At 42.9% G+C, this 23608-nt stretch overlaps 1 protein-coding gene across 4 annotated transcripts in view; it reads left to right on the forward strand.

The window, feature by feature from the left end:
- LOC147008854 (ERC protein 2-like) overlaps positions 1-23608 on the forward strand; it is a 498963-nt gene that overhangs the window by 27925 nt on the left and 447430 nt on the right. For all 4 annotated transcript variants that reach the window (XM_085864636.1, XM_085864633.1, XM_085864635.1 and 1 more), the window contains exons 3-9: positions 2371-2579; positions 8539-8772; positions 11102-11301; positions 12773-12989; positions 17625-17711; positions 21476-21631; positions 22484-22651. In XM_085864636.1, coding sequence (XP_085720762.1) covers positions 2371-2579; positions 8539-8772; positions 11102-11301; positions 12773-12989; positions 17625-17711; positions 21476-21631; positions 22484-22651 — 1271 coding nt within the window. The remainder of the gene's footprint in view (positions 1-2370; positions 2580-8538; positions 8773-11101; positions 11302-12772; positions 12990-17624; positions 17712-21475; positions 21632-22483; positions 22652-23608) is intronic.

A 23608-nucleotide genomic window follows, 5' to 3' on the forward strand; every position in this document is an offset into this window, starting at 1 on the left:
AAAGGGACCTGAGATTATGCGCATGTGCCCACTGGGGTCTCCAGGTCCACGAATAGCTCAATAAGACTTTTCCCAACCAGTGGATTGGTTGCGGTTCACCCAATATGCCCTGGCCCCCTCGTTCGCCAGACCTCAAACCCATGCAATTCTTCTTGTGGGGCTTTCTTAAGGGCAAGGTTTATGCAATTCAATAGTGAACATTGAAGACCTGAAAGAGCGGATTCAAACAGCTTTTGGAGAAATTACAGTTGGAATGGGACAGAAAATGGTCTTGTAGTGTCACGAAAGGATGCACACGTTGAAATCTCATCAAAATTCCAAACTCATTTTGTACATTTCTGAATTCAATAAAACAATTTTCCGACAAAAAATTGAAATATGTACCGAAATCTTGGAAATATTTTGTTCATTTCTGTTTCTTAGCAACAGCATTGTAGATGTTCAAAACCGCGAGGCGAAACACGGCTCACCCTGTATAAGCATCGCAAGGAGGGGTGGGAGCGGTTGGTCGGTGGGGTTTTGGTTAAATCTCCCCGGGCACAGGTTGTGAGAGAATTTAGGGTAATTTGGGCAATTTCAATAACCGGATGAGCAAGTCGTATCAGCCAAAATTAGTCAGTCAAAACAGGCCTCAATGAGCCATAAAAGTCAATGGTGCAGCCGTTGTCAATGGTTTAATAACTCTATCCTGTGGAGCAAAAGGACCATGCGGAAATCACTTCCCTTTGAGGGAAATCTTTACTTGGAATTGGGAAACATCACGAATGGTGTAAGGTATGGGTCCCATTGGCAAGTCTTTCAAGAAAGTCTTTTTTTTGTTGTTGTTGTTTTATTTGCACAAAGCATGTTACTTTGGGCCTGAAACTGCTAGGTATGTTCAGTCCATGTAAATGAAATACCTTTTTAATCTGCTGAGTTGTGCAAATGATAACGGTAAACCTCGATTGATAAATTAACCAATACGAACACTTTGTTATCCCCACCATTCCTTTCATGCCGCGAGGTACATGGGGATGCCGAGGCAGTTTCGTTTGGCGAAGGAGTGGGATTCTGGACGGGTCGCCGCTCCGTCGCAGGGTGCTCGAGTGGCTTATTACTCCAGTAAGCTGGTACTCATTTTGCCGATCTCAGAGGGATGACAGGTTGGGTCAACCCACCTGGTGTTGTTTTTGCAGCACGACAAGGGCTCAGGCTCAGGACCCTAAGATCTTAGGCCAGCCACCTTAACTGCTAAACCAACGCCAGGCTTCCTGCCTGGTCTTATCTATACATTATGCCAGTCCATGGAATAGTTTACTTTTAATCCCATCATTACAATACAAGTACTAGCTTGCTGGTATGATTGAGCCATTCGAGTATCCTGCGTCGGAGTGGTGACCCGTCCGGGATTGTGCCCAATATCCCAGGAGACTGCTTCGGCAGCACCGACACTCTGTACAGAGTATGGTCCCGATGGATGGATGAGTGTCACCCTCTCCATGGCACAGAAATTTTACTTTTGTATTGCTCAGTGAGTTCAAGCTGCTCTTCAGTCGTGTAACCACTACAGAGGGTGGTGCAACTACAACAACACCTAGGTGGGCTTCAATAGCGTAACTCCAAGAGGGTGGTGCAAGCAAACCCGGCTCTGGGAGCTGCTAACCCTTGCTGAACTCCAGCCATCATGTGATGTGATGCAAACTCCCCCCTGAGTATTAGATCACTCGAGGAGGCAAAAAAAACAAAACAGCAAATGTTGTGCTGTTCCAACGCGTCAAAGTTGATGAAGCAAGTGTGATGGTTTGGGGATTGTTTTCCATCATTGGGGTCCTTCGTTCATGATGAAGCGAGCATTGGATCCAATTGTGTTGTAATATGATGGACAAACTTGCATTGTTGCCTTTGATGCTAAGATACAGTGTTGTCAAATTTGAAATACCCCAAAAATCTTTATTTACATTGTCAAACCAAGGAGACATATTTTCTATACCGGTACATGCATGGCTAGGAAGCAGCGGTGAGATCATTCCCTTGATCTCGCCATTTTTATTTCCAAGCACTTTCCGAAGGTCTTGCCAGCGATATCTCACATCTCCTGGAGATGTGTGAAAAGATCTTTCAGCGATAATTATGTTTCCTTGGCAGCACTGTAACTGTGAAGTCCTGTGTAGTTCAACAACAAACGAAACGCAGTGTTATTGACATTTCTTGATCAGTATTTCACTTCAAATGGTCACCGTCGCATAAATTGTTGACCATTTCGTGACATTTTGATCATTAACCTGACGCGATGTCCCTTATATTGCAAACACAAAGTGAGAATTCGACATCATGAGGCATTTTATAATTTTTCCTCGATTGTTACGTGATAAATTCCCTTTCTCTCCCTAGGCCAGGATCCTCCGGAATTGACGATGACCTTAGGACGGTCCACGCACTGCCAGGGCCGGGTGGCCGGCTGGTCAGGTGGTGGAGGTGGTAGCGGTCACCGGGCGACGGCAATAGGAAGCAGTCCAAATATTTCCGTCAGCAGCCTCGGACCTTGGGCTACCTTTGACCTCTCCGACTTGGATGGGAACTTCACCAGCCAACCAATTCAGGTATATCGAGTAATAAGATCCCTTTAATTATAATCTGAGGGCTATAATGCTGAGCTGATCTAAAATCGACATGCTAAACCTAACGCAAGACGTGAACCGTGTGGCGATGATGTCATGTTGCCAGTACTTTGGCCAATTGTGCATCTTTTTTTGCACATTTTAAATGATCCCATTGTTATTGGATAAAATACAACTCAAAACTTGATCATTGTAATTGTCCTGATAGATTGTATATGTGACAACATTTGAATGTAAATACATGTTTTTAATCCCTTGATAAACCTTGCGTTAGCTTATCGGCTAGGGTGGCTGGCTTAGGATCCTGTGAGCCACTGAATTAACACCAGGTGGGGTTGACTCAGCCTGTCATCCTTCTGAGTTTGGCGAAATGAGTACCAGTGTACTGGTGTAGGAGCTACTGGCATCAGCGGCACAGCCGTGCTTCCAAGAAATGATAGATACCCGGCAGCCAAGCTGCCCTACTTAAGAACAGAACAGAATGCCTCGATTATGTAGACGGAAGAAGTGAGGAATAAGAGAGTTGAGGCGTGAAGTCAGCTTGGATCACGGAGGAGCTTGTGCTGGAATCACATGCAGGCCAAAGACATTGGTAGATATCAGTGTACTTGTGTTTGAAGTATAATAACTTTAGCACACAATGAATGAAATATTTGGTGTACTGTATTGGATTTGGACTTGGGTTCATAGCAACATCATTGGAATATTCAGGAAGGTTTACATCATATCTCTGTGAACACAGGCTCAAATGGGAATGCTAACAAAAGCCAACCTAATTTACCACGATGCTTTTACAAACTAGGACTACTAACCACTTCTGGGTTCCATGGAGATGTCAACACAAGGTGAAAAATGAGGGTTTTCACATATTTGTGAGGTTGTTCAAACCTTTATCATGTTGGGTGGTGAATCCTTGTCAAGTGCACGACGACTTCTGCCTGGACCCCCGAACAGTTCCAATTATTCTGACATTCCTTTGTGGTTTTCAGATAAATTCATTCATCAACTTTGGGCCAAGCCTGATGCTTGACTGAAAGCGGCAAGAATTTGTACGTTGTTATGAGTGCCTCTTCATGGATCTTTAATGTCTCACAAGCAACATTGCGGCAAATGAGACAGCCGGCTTATCATCCTTCTGTTGGAAGACGCACACAATGATGCCTCGCCCCGGCATGCTAAACACCAAGGTGACAGTTGATATCTTGGTTGAGATTAAATCTGAGGTTAGACAGCTCAGAAGGCAGGTGTGCATACCTCTAAGATGCCCTGCCAGTCAACCTTGCAGATGACGAACTGTGAGTGAACACAATTTGCTTTCAAATGTGTTGACTAACAAATGGCATCACGATTCCGAGCCCGGAGCGCTCGTAAGTTGAATCCATTGACATTTGAGTAAATGAGCACAGCTGTTGGTCAAACCCACAGCGAAACCAACAGTGATGTGTACCTGGCATGGCGTATGGATGGCGTGTTGTTAATGTGTCACTTAACCGGGGATAATTTGACGAGGTGGTGGTGCTGCCTGTAGCGAGACAAGTGATTCAATTGAATCGCTCTACGTGGAGCGGTAGCAACCCAATACGTATGAAAGAAACACTGACGCCCTTTTGAAATAGATGTCTTCCCCTGCTGCCTGCTAACTTCTCTGTTAAGTGTGCACTAAATATTTATTTTTGACTATGGTAATTTTGATGTCGTATTGTATTGTGATATGATGGAGTAAGACGATTAATGATTTATATATTTAACTTCCATTGTAAAATTATACTGCATGTTCAAATTTTATTTATTTATTTATAAAGGCCAATGTTGTAACGGCGATAAATCGCAGTTTCTTTCAATACAAGAATTTCAAAATGACATATGAATAGAATGCTAATCGAGGCCTTCAGCACACGCGCTGAAATGGGTGTTTACAGTGACTCGGTTCGGCTCGACGGGCACTTTTGACTTGTCATTGCTAGCACGAAATGTGTCATTCAGATAGTCGTTTAAACATCATTTTCAGCATTCAGATGAAAGTGTGCCAATTTCAGGATGGTTAAACATAACTGTTCTGTTCCTAAATGCAAATCTGACTCACGGAAATAGAGGAAACACGAGAAACATCAGTGGATGAGAGAGGTGTCCAGTTTGTACCATTTGCTGTTAGTACAAGCGAGCGGCCACGGTGGATATGTAAAAACGCACACGGACGGACTGTTCAACTTTCACCAATTGATGCAAAAGTCTAGTAAAAAGAACCAAAAAAAAATCTGCCAAAAAATTTTGTTTACCCCCCCCCCTCCCCACCTTCGCAACATGATTAATAGTAAATATCATCATTTTAAATGTACATGCATAGGCCCCAGATATGTCCTTCCCATCGGTGTTCAGAAGCACCCAATCCAAAATTGTGGTCCATTCGCTGGGAGCGATCCGTCGATGGTGTCTCCAGCAAACGCCCATCCACTCAGGCCTTGCACCGGCCCACGTGGTCGGGAGTTTACAGCACCAGCACGTGCCCATTTGGCGAGCTGAGAAAGTTATTTAACACTTTTGTCGTGCAGAGGCAAAGCCATTGTTGCTCTCAGGTGCTTTTCCAAGTATTTTTGGCTTCTATTAAAAGCTTTTTTGAGCCATTTTAGGTAACAATCCTTATCGTGCACACATAATACATGTTTGGCTGCTCTGATGATTCGAGTTTCCTGGGGTTTCTGCGCATGCCCACCGAGCATCCTGGGGGCGCGTTGCATCATTTTGAAAGTTCTATATTCCGCCAGCTTTATGAAAATTTTCCTTCAAAGACGGCCATGAGAAATGCTGGACAATGTTAAGTGAAGGACATGTTCGACATTGACTGCCCACGTGGAAAGATTCATTGTTTACATCCAAAAGGCTTGCACGGGCCCACAAAGGTATGAATAATTATTGAGACAATAGCAACAAGTTTATTCTCAGTCTTCTAATTGACACTGAAGTTTATTACAACGGGAACTTAATTTACAACAATGAAGTGATAGAGCAGGCGACTAAGGAAAGTTTATTCTTTAAAAATTAAGAATTGCTGGGAAAAGCCTCTATCAGCAATGGTTTGGAGGCCCTAAATCCAAAATAACAGGTCAGGACCATTTCCCTAGACATATACCGGGCATTCAACACAGTCTGGCATCCTGATTGCCAAACTCGACAAGTTCTCTGCTGGTAGCTTGCAAGGCCGCGAGAATACCCGGCTTTCTGAATTCTTCCACTCACGCAGTTAATGTATCGCTATGAATGAATCCCCTTCCTCTCTTCTCGCAGCGGAGGCTGGATTGCCGACGAGGAGGGGCTTGGGTTCAGTCTTGTACACTTGTTCATTATCGACATAAACAACCGATTCCATGCTCTGGAAAGCCCTCTTTCTTTTTACAAGTGACTACACATTTACCCCATCTCACTGACAGGCAGACAGTAGCTGTGTCACTCTCTGCCTTTTTGAAATTGAGTCGAAGCTGTTAGATAAATGAAGCATGTCTTTCAATCCTGGCAATTTTACCGTCTCACCCTGTTGTTCCATAAGGATTGCCAAATGAACATAACTATCTGTTTCCATGGTCTGCTACTGAAAGACCTTGAGATCTAGGCTGTGTCCTCAGGATCACAAATGTATGTCGTGGATTCTGTGGAATCTAAAGCCATCAACGTTGTTAACCTCTCCTGCAATAAGATGGAAAGTGAAGTCCTGATGCTCTGACATCGCAGACAGGTTTGTGGTCCCTCTGTTTTTTTAGGTCATTTCCAATGACCTAATAATATTGGTGAGAGAAAGGGTAATATGGGTCCGTCCGTCCGTTCACAATGAAGTTGAAGCGGGAGATATGGTCATTAGTGATCCTGATAGAGGCCGATGAGACGTACACGGTGGTTTGACTTTCAAGGTCACCGAAGGTCAAGGTCAAGGTCACGAGGCCTTTGAAGTTGCGAAAATGACGATTTTCAAATTCTATCTCCTCCGCCATTTCTCAAGCGATCTTGAATTTGATTGTAGCAAATGAATCTATGGGACAATATCTAAATTTTGATTGGGCCGGATTTTCGATATTCACTTTCGTTTTCGTGTCACGTGACTTCAAATTTGGCAGAAAAGGCGAAAATGACGATTTTGAAAATCTATCTCCTCCTACATTTCTCAAGCGATCTTGAATTTTATTGTAGCATATGAATCTATGGGACAATATCTAAATTTTGGTAGGGCCGGATTTTCGATATTCGCTTTCGTTTTTGTGTCATGTGACTTCAAAGTTTGCAAAAACTGCCCTACTTTCAGGAGGCTATATATTTTCTCGCAGAGATGACCGTCACTCCCGCACAGGGGTAATTTTATTTCAAATTATTTTCCTCCAGTCTAGGTCCATCTGCTCTATCATCCCTTCAACCCTCCTTCCCCAGAGACTTCAGGACGTGTTCTACCAGGATCCCACTCCTGGTTCAACTCCAAAATTCTAGGATGACCACTCATCTCCAATCTTTTGTTCATCTTTTCTCCTGTTTGTGGAACTGTCTTCCAGAGAGGGTTCAATTTCACACTTCCTTCTTCCCTCCCCTCTCCCAATCCTCCAGGACTTGAAGCAAGACATGTGCGACCATCTCATGTCACCCCACCCATCCATTCCCACAATAATTTCTCCCCCCCATTAACCTTACCTATGCTAATCCAACTGCCTTCCTTGCAGGGTGCTCTGGTTCCTCCTCTCTTATCTGTCCTCTTTTCCTGTTCAATCTCACCTTTGTTTGTTGCATTCACTTGTTTCACCACTGCCCGTGCATTGCCATTTTACCCTGTCACCTTGCTCTATCATGAGCCTCAATTTAGCACACAATAAAAAGCTGCAGACAACTTTATTATTTTGTTGTAAATGTATTGCATTTATAAACTGCAATTTATCACATGCAAACTCAGAGCTGTGTCTTCCTGATTTTGATGCTCAACATCGATGAATATATAATTTTACAAGCCACCATTTTGGTACGCTGTCAAGAGGGAGTGCTGCATGATTATATTTTGCAGGGGACTTTGCAAATACCCTGTTGATAATAATGATGACATTTACATCAATATCAAAGATCCCACAGGACTATTTTTAAAGGTAGGCCTTTTCAAAGTATAGAGTAAGCACACAGATCCCACATATCACACTAGCAAAGGTATCCGGCATTGCCAGGCAATGCCAGGTCCATCCTCCCACCTCTTCACCTCCCTCCTCCCACCCCTCCCTCTGCCTCTTTCCACCCCACCCAATCCCTCTGGACTTCCACCACACCTGTTTCTCTCCCTGCTGCCAACCCACATTCCATCCCTTCCCTCATTCCATCCCTCCCCCTGCTTCCTCCCACCCCACACCACTCCATCCGGACTCCCATCCCACCCACCTCCAGACTCTCACCACAACCCCTCCCTCCGGACTCCCACTACACTCCTTCCCCTCCAGACTCTCAACCTCCCCCCTCTCCCCCTGGACTCCCACGCCACTCCTTCCCCTGCCTCCTCCCACCCCACCCCCTCAATCAGGACTCCCACCCTACCCCCCCTTCTGTCTGGACCTCCACCACCCCTCCCTTCAGGCTCCCACCACACCCCTCTATTACATAGGACCTATTATTACATAAGATAACATAAGCACCCCTATTACATAAGAATGGGATATGGTTGTTACGTTTTGAAAAGAATATGGATGTAAAGTAAGCACATGTTAAGTGTCTACCCATAAAAAGAATAAGAACTAGGACGTAGCTGCAAAAGTCAGACGTGAGGTTGAAAAATGGCTTTGTCCTGTGTCTACCTGTATATTATTTCTACCTCTACTCCGCTCTCCTCTTGTCCATTCCTCTTTCTTTTTCCCTATTCCTCACATCCTCAGCGTTTTGTTCTCAACATATCAGTACTTTTCCCCACCTTATAATCCTGAATCTCTCCCTGCAGGGCCACAACAGCAGTGATGGAGATGTCCAGAACCAGTTACGCGACTTGCAACGTCAAAATGAGAATGTTCAGCGGGAGCTCGAAGTGAAGGAAGCTAAATTGGTGACGTGCATGGGAAGCATAAAAACCTTTTGGAGTCCTGAACTGAAGAAGGAACGAGCGCTGCGCAAGGAAGAGAGCTCCAAACACAGCACTGTGGTGGAGCAGATGAGGGTCATCCAGGAGGACAATCAGGTGCAAAAGATAACCAGAAAAAGAGCAACCAGAGATGGCAGAACCTCGCCAGGACTTGCTTGTGTGGAGTATTTTGTGTAGTGATCGCAATCATATGTACTTTATGGACATCGTCACATTCTGTACTTTCTAAACGTATGTACAGGGTGTTCCAAAAAGACCCGGCCAACTTTGTTTGTTTATATATTTCGAACCACAAATGATACCATGATACTCTTAGGTTTGTATGATACAGAAACTCATAAAGTTTTGTAACACCATCAATATACTTCGATGTGAGCTCCGTTTGTCGTGCTCAGGACATCAAGGCACCGCACGAGCTCTCGCCCTGCTCGGCCGCATCGAGGATGACGAAGATTACCTGAAAAAGGTCAGGTTCACAGAAAAAGCTTGCTCTCATGTATCGGGGAAGGTGAACTGGCACAACGTGAGGACTTGGGGCTCTGAAAACCCCCATGTGGTCATTGAATACATATGCGATAGTCCAAAGGTCAATGTATGGTGTGACCTTCTCCATGACCGCTTGGTGGGTCCAGTTTTCTTTGCGAAGGATACAGTGACCTCAACAATTTACATGAACATGTTGGAAGGATCTCCCTTCCCACAGATTGAAGACCTGCGACTCGACATCATTTTTTCAACAGGAAGGTGCTCCCACGCATTGAGCCTTAGTCATTCGAGCCGTCTTGAATGAAAAAATTCCAGGTCGCTGGATTGGCCAAGACGGACCAACTGCCTGGCCCCACAATCACCAGACATAACCTCCCCTTGATTTTTTTTTTTTTGTTGTGGGGGTTTGTCAAAGATGTTGTCTGCATCACCAAGGTGACAAACCTGCAGGATCTTCGTTCTTGGATCACAGCTGTATGTGCACTGGTGGACGCAAACATGCTGAGCCAAACACGGCAAGAACTCGTGTGCTGCAGTGAGGCCCTGCACGTGACAAGCGGAGCTCACATTGAAGTGTACCTGATGGTGTGCACAAAACTTTATGAGTTTCTGTATCATATAAACTAAAGGGTATCGTTGTATCATTTGTGGTTCTAAAGATATTTAGCAAAGTTATCATGGACTTTTTTGGAACACCCTGTACATTCTCATAGTACGTACTCTCTAGATGCACTCACGGTCTTAATACACGTACTTTATAGACGTACCCACAATCTTCACAGTACATCCTTTACAGACATACTATAATTCATATTATAATAGTACGTACTTTTTAGACATACTCACATTCTAATTGTAATACTTTATCAAGGTATTCAGTTTAAAAAAACAAAGACAACGTGCAATCCTGACGACCACCAGGTGGCGTTTGTGGCCGACGTCAGCACATTGTGTGGAGGGGCTAACAATGTACTAAGAATACATAATTGCAAAAACTACCTGAGAAATATCAAAAGGTATTCATAAAGGATGTGGCAAAGAAGAGTAGTTAATGATTGGTAAAGAGCTCATTCCTTTCGACTTGTTCTCTTCCTTGACATTGTGTTCAATTTTTCAATGTCTTGTTTAATTTGCATCTAATGATTCACGATAATGCATCTCTGGGCTGGAATTATGGCTGAGAGATACGCATCCTCGACTGTAAGCCGCCTACCCTCGGTTGGAATCCTGACTCAGCTATAAACTGCCATCCTGGTGTTTCACAGGCAGGGTGTTTCATCAACGTGTGTTAAAGGGCCCACGGATGGACTTTAAACTGGGCGTCCCATGTGCTGAAATTAGTTGGTGAATGTTAAAGATCCCACGGTGTTCTTCACAAATCATAGGCGAGCTATCGCCCACCACCCTGATCAAATTCTAAACTGCCGCCCAAACTAATGCTGGGAAGGCAATGGCAAACCACCCAGCATAACTCTTGCTGATCAACTGCTTCAGCAGCACCAATGATCTGTAAAGAGTATGGTATATCAGAACTCGAAGGGTACTCGGTACAGCGCATACCTCCGCCACGTAATGCTTGATTCACGAGAACATATTAAGCCGAACACATTTTTGAAATACCACGCTGTACAGAACTACATCGTTATTGGCCCAAATTCCTCCTTGTTACACACACAACCTGTCCACAAAATTTTATCCAGATCCGTCCTCAACTTTTTGAGATATCCTGCACACAGACAAACAAACAAACAGACAGACAGAAAGGGAAGAAAACATAACCTCCTTCACCTTCGGTGGCGGAAGTAATAACGTGTCTCTATTAATTTACATAGTTTGTGATGGCTCATCCTTGGGTTGCTGTTGGTGATAAGGGTTAACAGAAAGATATGTATGATGGTGGTGTTTCAACTCAGATGATGTGTTACCTTTGTTGTGACAGCACCTGAAGCTCATGGTACAGGCTCTGCAAGAAGAACTGAGAACGCAGCAGGATGTGAACCAACTTTTCGGAGATAACGATGAGTCAAACCACGCTGCTCCTGGGTCGAACATCATCAAGGCCGAAGGGAGCTCCAGCGATTATGAACGTCTGCGGTTACAAAATGAGCAACAGAACAGGGAGCTCTTGCTGTTACGGAGGTGATGATGCCAAATGAATGATGAAGAGGACTCGGGTTGACTATTTATATAATTGGAGGCTTGATCACTGTTAAGTGTCCATTTCTATAGGACTTTAAGACAATGGAAGTGATTGATGATTGATGTTGCATGACGGTACTTAATAATGTTGGTGGTTGATGCACAAACTCTTAAAGGGATTGTTGAGGCCCTTATTGCAAACCGGGATGTGTCAGTGAGAACTAATTCCAGGTAGGTCTCTGTGGAAAGGTTTTCAAGGGCAGGTCTTTGCTCTGTCCCATGTTACAGAAATTTCGACTGAAATTTCACATTGTTGGGTTACAGACATGGTCGTCAATGTTACCTGGAAGGTAACATTTTCCCTATTTTCGTATTCCTACATACAGTACGTACACAGGGAGCATGCGCCACAGCACGCCGCTGCGTCCACTTTCCGTCGACTCCAGGGGCCTCCATCTGGCTATCTCCCAGGCAAATGCCTGGACCATCCCCATCTCTTAGGTTTAGGACATTTCAGGTACCCACCACAAGGGACCGCCTCAGGTTAACCGAGGAGACCGCCATCTGGTGGACGACACTCCAGCACCATCCCGCCACACACTTCAGTGTATTTTGCCTATTTTCTATTTGGCAGATTGCAATTCAGTTAGCAGATGTGTCATATTAAGTGAAATGCCCAGGTGTCGGTGTGAAATTTTCTGTTTGTTTTGGCAAGTGCAAGACCGTTTGGATAAGGATAGAAGTTGTAGTTGAGTTTGTAAAGTGTTCTTAAAATGTGACAATTTCACCCCGTTTTGTCCATTGCCTCGCCTCTGCTATTCTTATTTGCTTGATGGGTACGTGTGATTCATTGTGTATGTGTGTTCTCTTCATGGATCATGACTCGGGCATATTGGGTTCGTGCGTTTTGAAAACAGTTCCTTCACTTCAGAGTCCCTGGATTCGAAGTTCGATTTTCAAAGGAATCTCCTTCAATTTTAATAATATATTTCTGGAGCAGTCATTTATTTCATGTGCAGCACATGGTTGGTGGAAGCATCATTTGCTGGGAGCATGCCTGGTGCCACTGATGCAGTGTCCCCTGCAGGTCAGAGCAGGAACATGGGATTTGGCCATGGTGCGGGCAATAGCTCCACCACTCTTCGAGAAGGGCACCGTGAGATCTTTAATGTCCACCAACTAATGCGAGCAGATGGGACGGCTGTTTAACACCCATCCGAGGGATGGCGCACACATTGATTCCCCACCCCTGCCCGAGAAACACCAGGATTGTAGTTTATAGCTGGATTGAGATCTGAAACAAGGCGAGGCAGCTCTGAGTCGAGTGTACATATCTCTCGGCTGTCCTGCCAGCCCTCTCGAGCAATGCCTGCAAGGTTATTGTATTGCGGAGTGAACAATCTTTCAGACTTGGCACTAAGGCGAGTCAGTCGTTCCATTTTCCACCTAATCAATAAACGTGTGTTTACAGAACGCTGGAGGAGATGAACCAGCGGGTGGAGAGTCAAAAGGCCATGTTGTCTACACGTGATGAGTCAATCCGCAGGCTGCTGGAGAAGGTTCAAAGCCGTGGGGGAATGAGCGGGCGCATGGAGGAAGGCGTACGGCTGTCACATACAGATGCACGCATCTCTCAACTGGAAGCCTTGCTGGAGAATCAGGATAAGGAAAATACCCGTCTCAAGGAGGTGAGATTGCTTGGTCAGATGTGCAAAAAAAAAAAAAGATGAAGAAAAAAGCTTAATGATAGTTTTATACTTCCTTTGATTGTCTAATCACAATTCTCACTCAAATTTACATGATGCAACCATTTATTTACAAAATTTAACTTGCTGTGCTTAACCACCTTGTTAACTCACATTAATTAACTGATTTCCACTATTTTGCATCAAAATTAGTTGTTAAATAAGTTAATGAAAGTGTAGATGGATTTCGGTGATTTGGGAAGGGTTTGGAGAAAGGAGGAATGGGTGATATCCCTTGGTGTATTTCCTGCAGTGTTGGTGAGTTACCGCCAGCACACTGAACAAATGACAAATTCCTGCTCAAATCAGCTCCAGTCGGACGTCAGACTTGGCCAGCCAGTTCGTCAAACACATCGTAATTTGGTACAACTCAGTAACTTTGGTAATCAGCCCCAATCTTTGGTATGAATCGGCCAGGATTAGGCTATATCCATCGACCTCCCAGACCCACAGCTGATGTAATGCTCCAACCATCACACCACTGAGTAGTCATCATCGTAGTAGTAGTGGTATAAGAAACAAAAGCAGTCACAATGGAGTCCAGGTTTGTAGATGCTTTCACCAAAGCAGAATTGCACCACTCCATAGATGCCCAACGCAACATCCTTGTAATAGTCTAACTTTTAATACCAATGCAATATTCAAACATGTGGGCTTTTGCCATTTCAGCTAAATTTGTCAATAAATATAATCCGTCGCTTTGGAAACAGCAAATCACAATTGTGCCATTCTGCTTTTTCATACACTTGGACCATCTTTACGGAGTGAGTCGTTTTGCTTCCGTATTTTACATTTGACAAATTACTTATTCGTTCAGGTAAACACAACAGTGCTCACGTTAGGGTGGTGGGCTTGGGATCCTTGGGTTCTGAGTTCAAATCCTGCTTGGCTGTTGAATTAATACCAGGTGGGGTTGACTCTGCCTATCATCCTTCTGAGGTCAGCAAAATGAGTGCCAGCTTGCTGGTATCCTGTGTCGGAGTGGCGACCCGTCCAGGATTGTGCCCAGTAGCCAAGGAGACTGCTTAGGCAGCACCAACGCTCTGCACAGAGTATGGTCCCAATGGATGGATGGATGACTTACGAGGACATTAATAGACTATGAATAAATCAACATCATTGGTGGGATTTGAATCTGGATCATTTGCTTTATGCTTAAACAAGAATACCAAACAGGCCAACAAAAACAATGCTGAACAAGATGTTAAACATACAAACAAAAAGGATAAGACAGGAATTTTTAAGTTTGCAGGAGAAGGTTATCAGGATTAAATAAATAAATAATAATTTAAAAAAAAAAAAAAAAATATATATATATATATATATATATATATATATATATATATATATATATATATATATATATATATATATATATATGTATATATATATATATATATATATATATGTATATATATATGTATATATATATATATATATATATATATATATATATATATATATATATATACGGTGGAACTGGAGGGAATAAACAACTGTAGGGATTTGCTAACTTGTTGCACCATAGGGAGGAATATATTTCGACAGACTCTAAATGGTGATTCCAAATGTTGATAAAGTGTTGGCGAGCAATGTATATGTAGTTATATTTTCTGTCTATCTGTCCATTGATAGAATCCCCCCCCCACCCCCGTTGGGAGTACCCCCATCATATTGGATACCGACCGTTAGAATCCCTTTGGCAAATGGAGATGCAATAAAACATTTTTAAACCTACAGGGTAGGGGGTTCATGGTGGGGAAAAGACCCCAATTCTCTCGATGTAATGTGTATTGTATACCGCCACCCGGTGGTAGTCAGTATTACAAATGATCTTCTTACCTTTATCGCCAAACTCACAATTCTGGCACCCAACAACCAGACTCGAAATCTTGTCGATCCAGAGGCACTGCTGTCGCCATTATTGTGTAGTGTTGCCTTATTGTTTCATATTATTGCCTGTTATTTTATATTAAATATTGTATGAATTGTTACATTATTGTGGTATTGCCTGCTAAAGTATATGTGATTAATTTGAATTGTACATAGTACCTGGCTCGCTTTTTCAAAACTCTAAATTCCTTCTACACAAGGTGCGGGCAACCTCTTCTAGTTTTATTTATAAAATAGTGGTGAATGGAAAATGGTGCAGTGTGAATGACCCTTAGCATTGGGAAGGGTTGTTGCGAACACAGAAAGAGGAGATGTCTGTTCAGGTGACTACGATTTGAGAGCATCGTCACTGATGCCATCTGGGCCTCATTGACCAGACGGTTTCAAGGCAATTCTAAAACATCTTGACCTGCTGGAAAATTCACACATCTTCAGCACCCGGAGGCGGAAAAAAAATGTCACGGGTCTTCTGCATCCACGTGACGTGACTATAGACAGGACAGCCAGCTTTATCGCCTCCTCAAAATCTAACAAACTTGCATTTCGTACATCTTGTCATGAAAGTACAATTCGAGAGACGTCCGAGATGAAAACATAATTGTTCCTTTATTATTTTTTTCTTCTTGCAATTGGTTTTTATTTCCCCGTATCATGATGCTGATGACCCGATGCAGTTTATTCTGGGATGCTTTATTTCCCATAATATCTGGCTTTGGCGTGTATTGCATTTGATGCCAGGTGTAATCACCATGGTAGGAAACAGAAGGACCGCTATTATCGGCGTTTTTATAGTCGGGAGCGAAAGCTAACGGAAAAGGAGGTGTAGTAGTGTGGGCTGTAGGCTTAATAGCCTGCTGTTTTCGGGTCATGCAGTGGGATGCTTAACGTTCACAAACAGATTGCAAAGCTGGATCAATCCCATACGTCTGTTGGGGCTGGGGGGTGCAGCCGGGGTCTTCAGTCGGAAAAAAAATGATGTCGTCCATCCAACAGAAATTGGATCAAAAGATGCAGTTTGTTGATTTTGGGGATCTACTATGTCTTTAATCTTCAACGTAGATTTTTATTATTCTTCTGTGAACTCTCTCCAAACATTCAGCTTCATACAGCATATGAATGTTCTGCTCAACTCCATCATCGGGTGTTTGTAAGTCCAGCTGGTAACACGGGGAGGCGCTGTATGCCTGAGATTGGTAGTTGGAAATATATGGATAAACTTGTCGATTTCAGATTTGGTCCCCTCCACCAAAATAAATTACCAAAGTTTCCATTAAATATATAATGTTTCAAGCAAATGTAATTTGTTTTTTTAAAATAGAACCTGCACTCTAATGTCGGCGACACACTTCACATTGCGAAGCCAGGTTTCTTATCCCTGAAGCAGCCAGCTGGGCTGCTCAGAGAGGCTTTCACCGGATTTATTTTGCCTCCCACAGTGGCACCCATACTGGGTTAAAAAAGACTGCTGTGGGTGTGTTGGGCCAAAAGCTCTTCGTTTGGAGTGGGCCCTCAAACCCATGCACCCTCTCTATGTCGGGCCGAGTTTGAGTACATCCTTTGGGCACCACAACCGGCTTAGGCTCGCTAGCTCAGTGCGGGGAAGTCATGGGGTCTCAGCAGTTTGCTCATGAAGTGTAGCAGGGGTGTTGGTTTATGGCGGGAAAAAGGGAAAAAGAAAAGGGGGCCGTTGGGGGTGGGGGGGCTTTCTTTGAGTGAATAGAATCGGCTTTGACGCATTAGCCTGTCCTGGGAAATGTTCAGCGAATGAGCTGGTGAAGGTTAAGTGTTCCTTGGCTGAGGGGTGGGTAACTCGAATCCTCAAATGCGGGGTTGGCGTGTTTTGGGTGAGGCCGTATAAATACTGTGGTGTCAATTGTGAATGCAACAGGTATGCGAGAATAAATAACAAAACCTTTAACCCAAAGAACATTATTTCCACAACGAAGAGAGTTTATGTTCATGTGATTTTTTTTTATTTTTTACCAGTTTAAATTTTATATTCCCTTCATATTCTCATTTTCTCTGCCAATGAATGTCAATGCCCTCCTATTCAGAGTAGACGGCTTGGTATTCTACGGGCATACGGTCTCAATTTTATATATATATATATATATATATATATATATATATATATATATATATATATATATATATATATATACACACATATACAGGGGGCTGCAAAAGTTGGTATACAGTAATGAAAAACAAAACGTGTGCACAAAACTTTACCTTCACTTAAAAGATGTATTATAGAAAAAATGACGAAAATAAAAATATTAAAAATGGCAAAAATGATTTTAATGAATTAAATGAATCCTAGCACCACTATTATAATACTGGTAATACTGGTATAATCCTAACTGTATACCTACTTTTGCAGCCCCCTGTATGTATATATATATATATATATATATATATATATATATATATATATATATATATATATATATATATATATATATATATACATATATATATATATATTTTTTTTTTTTCAAGACGATGTGCTTTTTGTTAATCATAAAAAATCTCTCTCAATGCTTTAAAATGCCAAGCAAGCATACTTCCCCCTAAAATGTTGTCATTTTTGAATATATTCTTTCATTGTACATTGAGGATTTTTGCATATTCTACTTCCATTGCTTTCCGCTTATCCTGCTTTCACCTGAAATTTCCTCCCAGGAGCTACAGAAGAGGGTGGTGGATCAGTCTCTGGGCGAAGCTGCCTCAACTCGAACACGGGCCTTGCAGTCATCTGTCGAGATGAAGGTTGCTGTTTTGCTTATCTCCACTGATTCTTCTGCCTTCCTTTGCTTTTTCCATGAACTGCTTTGCTACCCCAGTAATTTCTCTAAGTCTCCGTGCAGGAAGCTCACCTGCAAGCTTGAACGAATGACCCCCAAATGGTTGCTTACTGCTGTGGCAATATCCACAGGATAAATAAACAAACAAATAAATAAACAAGTCGGTAGGTGGCGATGGGTCGCCGAGCATGGAAACTATAAGATATAGAGCAAAATGGATGTCATACAGCGGATAGGGAATCACCTTGAGATGATGCATATCAAATCTCATTGAGTTCCATCTACTGATAACTACTCGGTATCCATTTGAATGAAAAGTACCGAAAATGCGGTTTGAAATCGGAAATCCCCAAAGTTCGAGGGGGTGCTGTGGGTGAACAAAGATCTAAATCGAAAATCTGGCTCGATCGTTTGTGCACAATGTATTCCAGACGATTAGTGTGAATTTTCATCACCATCCGACCATAACCCGAGGAGGAGTAGCATTTGGCACGAAGGCACCTCCAGCTCTCGCATATTATCGATTTTTTTTTGCATTATTTTTTTGCATTTTTGCACCTTTGACCCCTGACCTAAGTGAAATCGGTCAATATGTCCTGAGGCAAAGTTGTAGTACTTATTGAGTACCATGAACCTGCAAAGTTTCATTCGTATCGATGCACTCACCTGGTCGCTCGGGGGCCTTCAATTTTCGCCAATTTTCGCGCATACCCTAATTGTAAGGGGTGCTGTGGGTAAAGTATTCCATATATCACAAAAACCGGAATATATTTGATAGAGCATCACCTGTAGATCATTTGTGCCAAATTTCATAACCCTACGTGGGATAATGGCTTTCGGAATTGATTTCGCGTGAATGGTACCGATTTTGAAGGTTTTTCGGTTGTTGCTAGGTAACCAAAGCGTCCCTCGCAACCATGACAATTTTCAAAGCACCAGGTCATAAGATGTACCTACCACCTGAGTTTGGTCAAAATCCGCCCATGTTTACTACCAATTATGCTGATGACAAACGAACAAATATCCAAACAAACATGCAAACAAATAGATAGAATTACTGACAATAAGGGTCACCTATTTCGGCGACCCAATAAATGGCGTCCTGAATTGTTAGCCTGTTATTTATGGTGAGCTGCAGCTTAAAATGCATTTTAACCGATTGTTAAGCCCAAATGGAGCTTTCACTGGAATAGTACAAATGCAGGTAATCTTTTTTTTTATCACAGCTTCTTCCGCTCATTGCAAATGCTAAATTAATACGGGATCCGGAATGGAGTATTGAATTCTGTCGATAAGTTTGACTCAAAAAAAAGAAATTTAAGCCCGTGGAGGATATTTTTAAAGGTCGAGGTTCATGGAAGAGTGGTTGATGAAAGTGGAGGGGAGTAAAAGGCAATGGACTGACTGACAGGGGGCAGCAGTTGGACAGAATAAGCAAAGTAAATAATGAACATGATATCGAGGAGAGAAAAAAAGAGAGGAGGAAACAGTAAATTACAAGTGAGAGGTTTGGATTAGGTCAGGTGCAATGACTTTTCCGAAACAAGAGTTGAGAAAGTGTAAGTTTACCGCCGTGTGAAACATGGTGAGGTTGACATTTTGAGCATCACCCCTTATCGGAGCAAAGGTGAGCCAAAAAAGGGCAATACCTGAAACGTCAACCTCAGCTTGCTTCTCACAGCGGTAAACTTACACTTTCTCAACTTCTGTTTGGGAAAAGCCATTGTTGCTTTCGCTACCGATGCAGATTTTGAAAAGCTTTTATCAAGACTGGTATTCCTCCTTAGGGTAGGTGCATTTAATGGGAATAAATAGGATTGGGGGGAGGTGTTGGTGATGATGAGTTGGTGGTGCACCACCTGCTTGAAGCACTGGAGGGAACAATGCAGTAAAACAGCCTCACAAAGGTGTTCCTCAGATGGGAGAAGCGGGGAACAAAAGAGTTGACGTGTGCAGTCAGCCTAGATTTTGGAAGCTTAATGAGGAGGGGGTTACTGGAAAAACATGTGCACCCTGGAATTGTTCGGGGGCTTGGAGGGCTGACAGAGGGAGCTAAATCAGAGGAGACATCTCATCTGTGCACTAAGCTCTATAAAAAGTCTACTGAAGCAATTTTTTGGCTAAGGTTGCAATCCTGAACTGCTCATCACTCTGACAGTAAACTACAATACCAGCCCAGGAGTGGTCTTTGCTGATGGTGAGGCCTGGAAGTTCAAGAGATTCAACCTCTTTCAGTGGTTAACTATGATGGGTGTGCATTGGCACGTTTGACGATCCTTTCAGAGTTATAGAGTGACACTGCGAATTTTCAAGAATTGAAGGACATTTCATGTATCAGTCCAACATCTAATGGATTCCACATCAGCAGAGAGTGATGCAGCTGCTGCTGACCTGCCAGTGGGATCGAGTTGTCAAAAATAACAACAAGGTTCTTTTATCTCTCTTTGTACCGATAGCTTTCAGGCATAGCACTTGAGTTTATTGCGAAGACAAAACACTTTAAGAACACACCGCTATGACACTGCACAAAACAAAAAAATCATCCCTCCACTCTCTCTCTCTCTCTCTCTCTCTCTCTCTCTCTCTCTCTCTCTCTCTCTCTCTCTCTCTCTCTCTCTCTCTCTCTCTCTCTCTCTCTCTCTCTCTCTCTCTCTCTGCTTTGGCATTTATATGCTCAGCTCACGACGATTCCCGAATACTCCTCTCTGTAGAAACTACTCGTTGCTACGAGATGGGTCTATAACCAGATAGTGCCAAAAACTAGTCCTTAACGCAAGATGGCTCCCTTTCCCAAGGCAGCTCAAAATTCATCAACAGTCATGCTCTTTCTCTAGGTTGTATATACTCAGCCTTCAATACTAACACTTGTCACCTTTATCTTCTACAGTTAAAATTAACAATTAGCCTCAACAAACATTACAAGCCCGATTTTACAAACAATTGGTCCAATATTGAACCATATCGGTGTATATATGCCTAGTGTTGGCTTCATGGTTAGGGTGGCAGGCTTGTGATCATCGGGTCCTGAGTTTGAGCCCTGTTCCCTGTTCAATTAATACCAGGTGGGTTGACTCAGCCTGTCATCCTTCTGAGGTCGGCGAAGTGAGTAACAGCTTGGTGGTATCCTGCGTCAGAGTGGTGACCCATCCACGATTGTGCCCAATAGCCCAGGAGACTGCTTCGGCAACAACGACGCTCCACATGTATGGTCCCAATGGATGGTTGGATGAAATCATTTCACATGACCTTTATCCTGTCTTTCTGCATGTCATTGGAAATGTATGATCGATGCTCAACAAGACATTTTCTGGTGATTGAGCAACATTGTGTGAATCATTGTTTTTTTTCAAACATTCTGGGATTGTCTGACAGTTTTGGTTTAGTTTTATGCACTGAACAGGGCAAGTATATGCGATGGGAGAATCCTCTGTTAGATGACACATCTGACTCAAGATGAAAGGTCAGATCATTTCAAAACATGCTCATTCGTTTTGGTGGTTCCAAAGAAGAAGATGAGAGGAGGCAGAACATTGATAGAGGAAGAAGAACCGAGGGAAATTAACCTTGCCCACACAGTTATGACCAAGAGTCCTGTGTCGATTATGCGTTCCCTCTGCACCACCCAATTGGTAAAATTAACAAATCCCAATTTTAGAGTTGCATGATTTGAAATATCCAGTTTTTCCAGAAACCGTTTGTAATTTCTGTTGAAATTTTTTTCTTTAAAAGGATTCACGAATTGCTTCACTGGAGCGCAGCGTCCGTGATCTGGAGGACGAGATCCAGATGCTGCGGACCAACGGGCCTCTTGCTGCGGACGAACGTGATGGCAAGGGCAGGGCCTCGGAGCTTCAGCGCAGCCATGCACGGATCATGAAGAACAAGGCATGTGGCACCATGGCAATGACCCTGAACTCCACTAAACCAAAAGTTACTGCTAACCTCATGATGGCAATTAATGCTGTTGCTCTGTTTGCTTACGGTTGGCTGCGCTGACTGCTAAGCGATATTAATAATTGTTTTTGTTGCCTATACAGCCTGAGAACAGATTTTACATAATGTTAAGTTTAAGCGTGCTTCCTCGATTTACTCTCTTGGGATACTGATTCTCTGAGTTGTGGGCATTCTTATTAAGTATCAACATATTGTCTGCATTAATGCAATCCTCACCGAACTGCCGCCCACACCACTCTAAAAGTACCCCAAAAAGTAATTTTTCCATTTGTTTTGATTGGTAATGTCCTTGCTGTGATGTACTTTTCACCCCACCCTCCTAATGCTGTTCAACTTCCCCCTTCCCATTGATTAGATGTTGGCTTTGATTGGGTTTGTGTCGTGAGTGGTGAATGTGCCTACGGAATGGGTGATCTGGTTGGCATTGGGTAGTTTGGATGTGGTGCAGGCATGATGTGCCCACTGGCCTCCTCCCAGCTGTGTTGAGATCTCCTTGTATTACTGGGATCTATATATGTCACACCAGAATTGCTACCTGATCTACAACTGAAAAACACCACCTGTGCAACTAAACACAGCAGTCAATGATGTGTTTATTTTTCCTGAACATTTAAATGTTTCTTGTGTGGCAAAGTACAACTTTTAACTCATCTAAAGTACATAGCCATAGTTTTAATATTTGGCTGTAAGTCCATGAGAATTTTACAACCGCATTTTTATCACATGTAAACGTGTAAAACAAAAACCGATATCTTGTGCCATTCACCTGATGTCATTTGTCAGGTGGAGCAGATGCGAAAGGAGCTGTCTCAGAAAGATTCGGAGCTCTTGACTCTGCAGACCAAGTTGGAGACACTAAGCAACCAAAATTCTGATTGTCGGCAACATATAGACGTGTTGAAGGAATCCCTGAGCGCCAAGGAACAGCGCGCCTCCATCTTGCAGACCGAGGTCAGAGTTCAGCCTACCTGTATTCTTTTCGAACGTTGGGTAGCAAAGCTGTAAAATGAATAATATCATTTCAATATTTTCACATCTTTCTTTCGTTTCACATCTCTCTTCCGTGAGCTTTTCAATGAGACTGGATCTCGTATGTAATATGTAAATGAACGTTTTGTTTATGGCAAGCAGAACTATCCATTTTTAAAAATTTCCTCCTGGTGTCTGCATCAGTTAGTTTAATTTTCAGTATCGTTGCAAACAGGTGTTGAGACTGACTTGAAGAAAGATCCCTCTTGGGATTGAATACATGCCAAATAATTCCATTTTCTTCTGACATAAATGTCATTTGATTGTTTGCACAAATTTTATGTCTTCATTGGGTTGAGATCAAATCCAAATTGGAGAAATTGGAGAAAGGGACAAAAACATTTCTTACATGTTGAACAAATATTAAGCTCGTGAGCTTTGCAAAAGAAGAAGATCTAACACACAAATCAGAATCTTGCACCCTTAGCAACCTCTATGTATTGGCTGTTGACATCACATTGAGCAGTATCATCATCTCCATCCTCCATCCTCCATCCTCCATCATTCATCCACTTATGTTGGGGGTATTGGCATACTCACCATATTTTCTCCATCAAACCATTCCAGTGGGACCAAACTCTGTACAGAGTATCGGTGCTGCCAAAGCAGTCTCCTGGGCTCTTGGGCACAATCCAAGATGGGTCGTCACTCTGACGCAGGATACTTCAAATGGTTCAATCATTCCAGCAAGCTGGTACTCACTTTGCCGACCTCAGAAGGATGACAGGCTGAGTCAACCCCACATATTATTAATTCAATGACTGAGTGGGATTTGATTTCACGACCCGAGGATCCCAAGCCCGCCACCCTAACCATAAAGCCAACAACAGGCATATATTTTCTCACTCTGGAAAATCTTCTTTCTTCGGATACATAGTT

This window comes from Eptatretus burgeri, chromosome 18, assembly GCF_056783735.1.
Source record: "Eptatretus burgeri isolate ZD-2024b chromosome 18, Ebu_testis_v1, whole genome shotgun sequence".
NCBI lineage: Eukaryota > Metazoa > Chordata > Myxini > Myxiniformes > Myxinidae > Eptatretus > Eptatretus burgeri.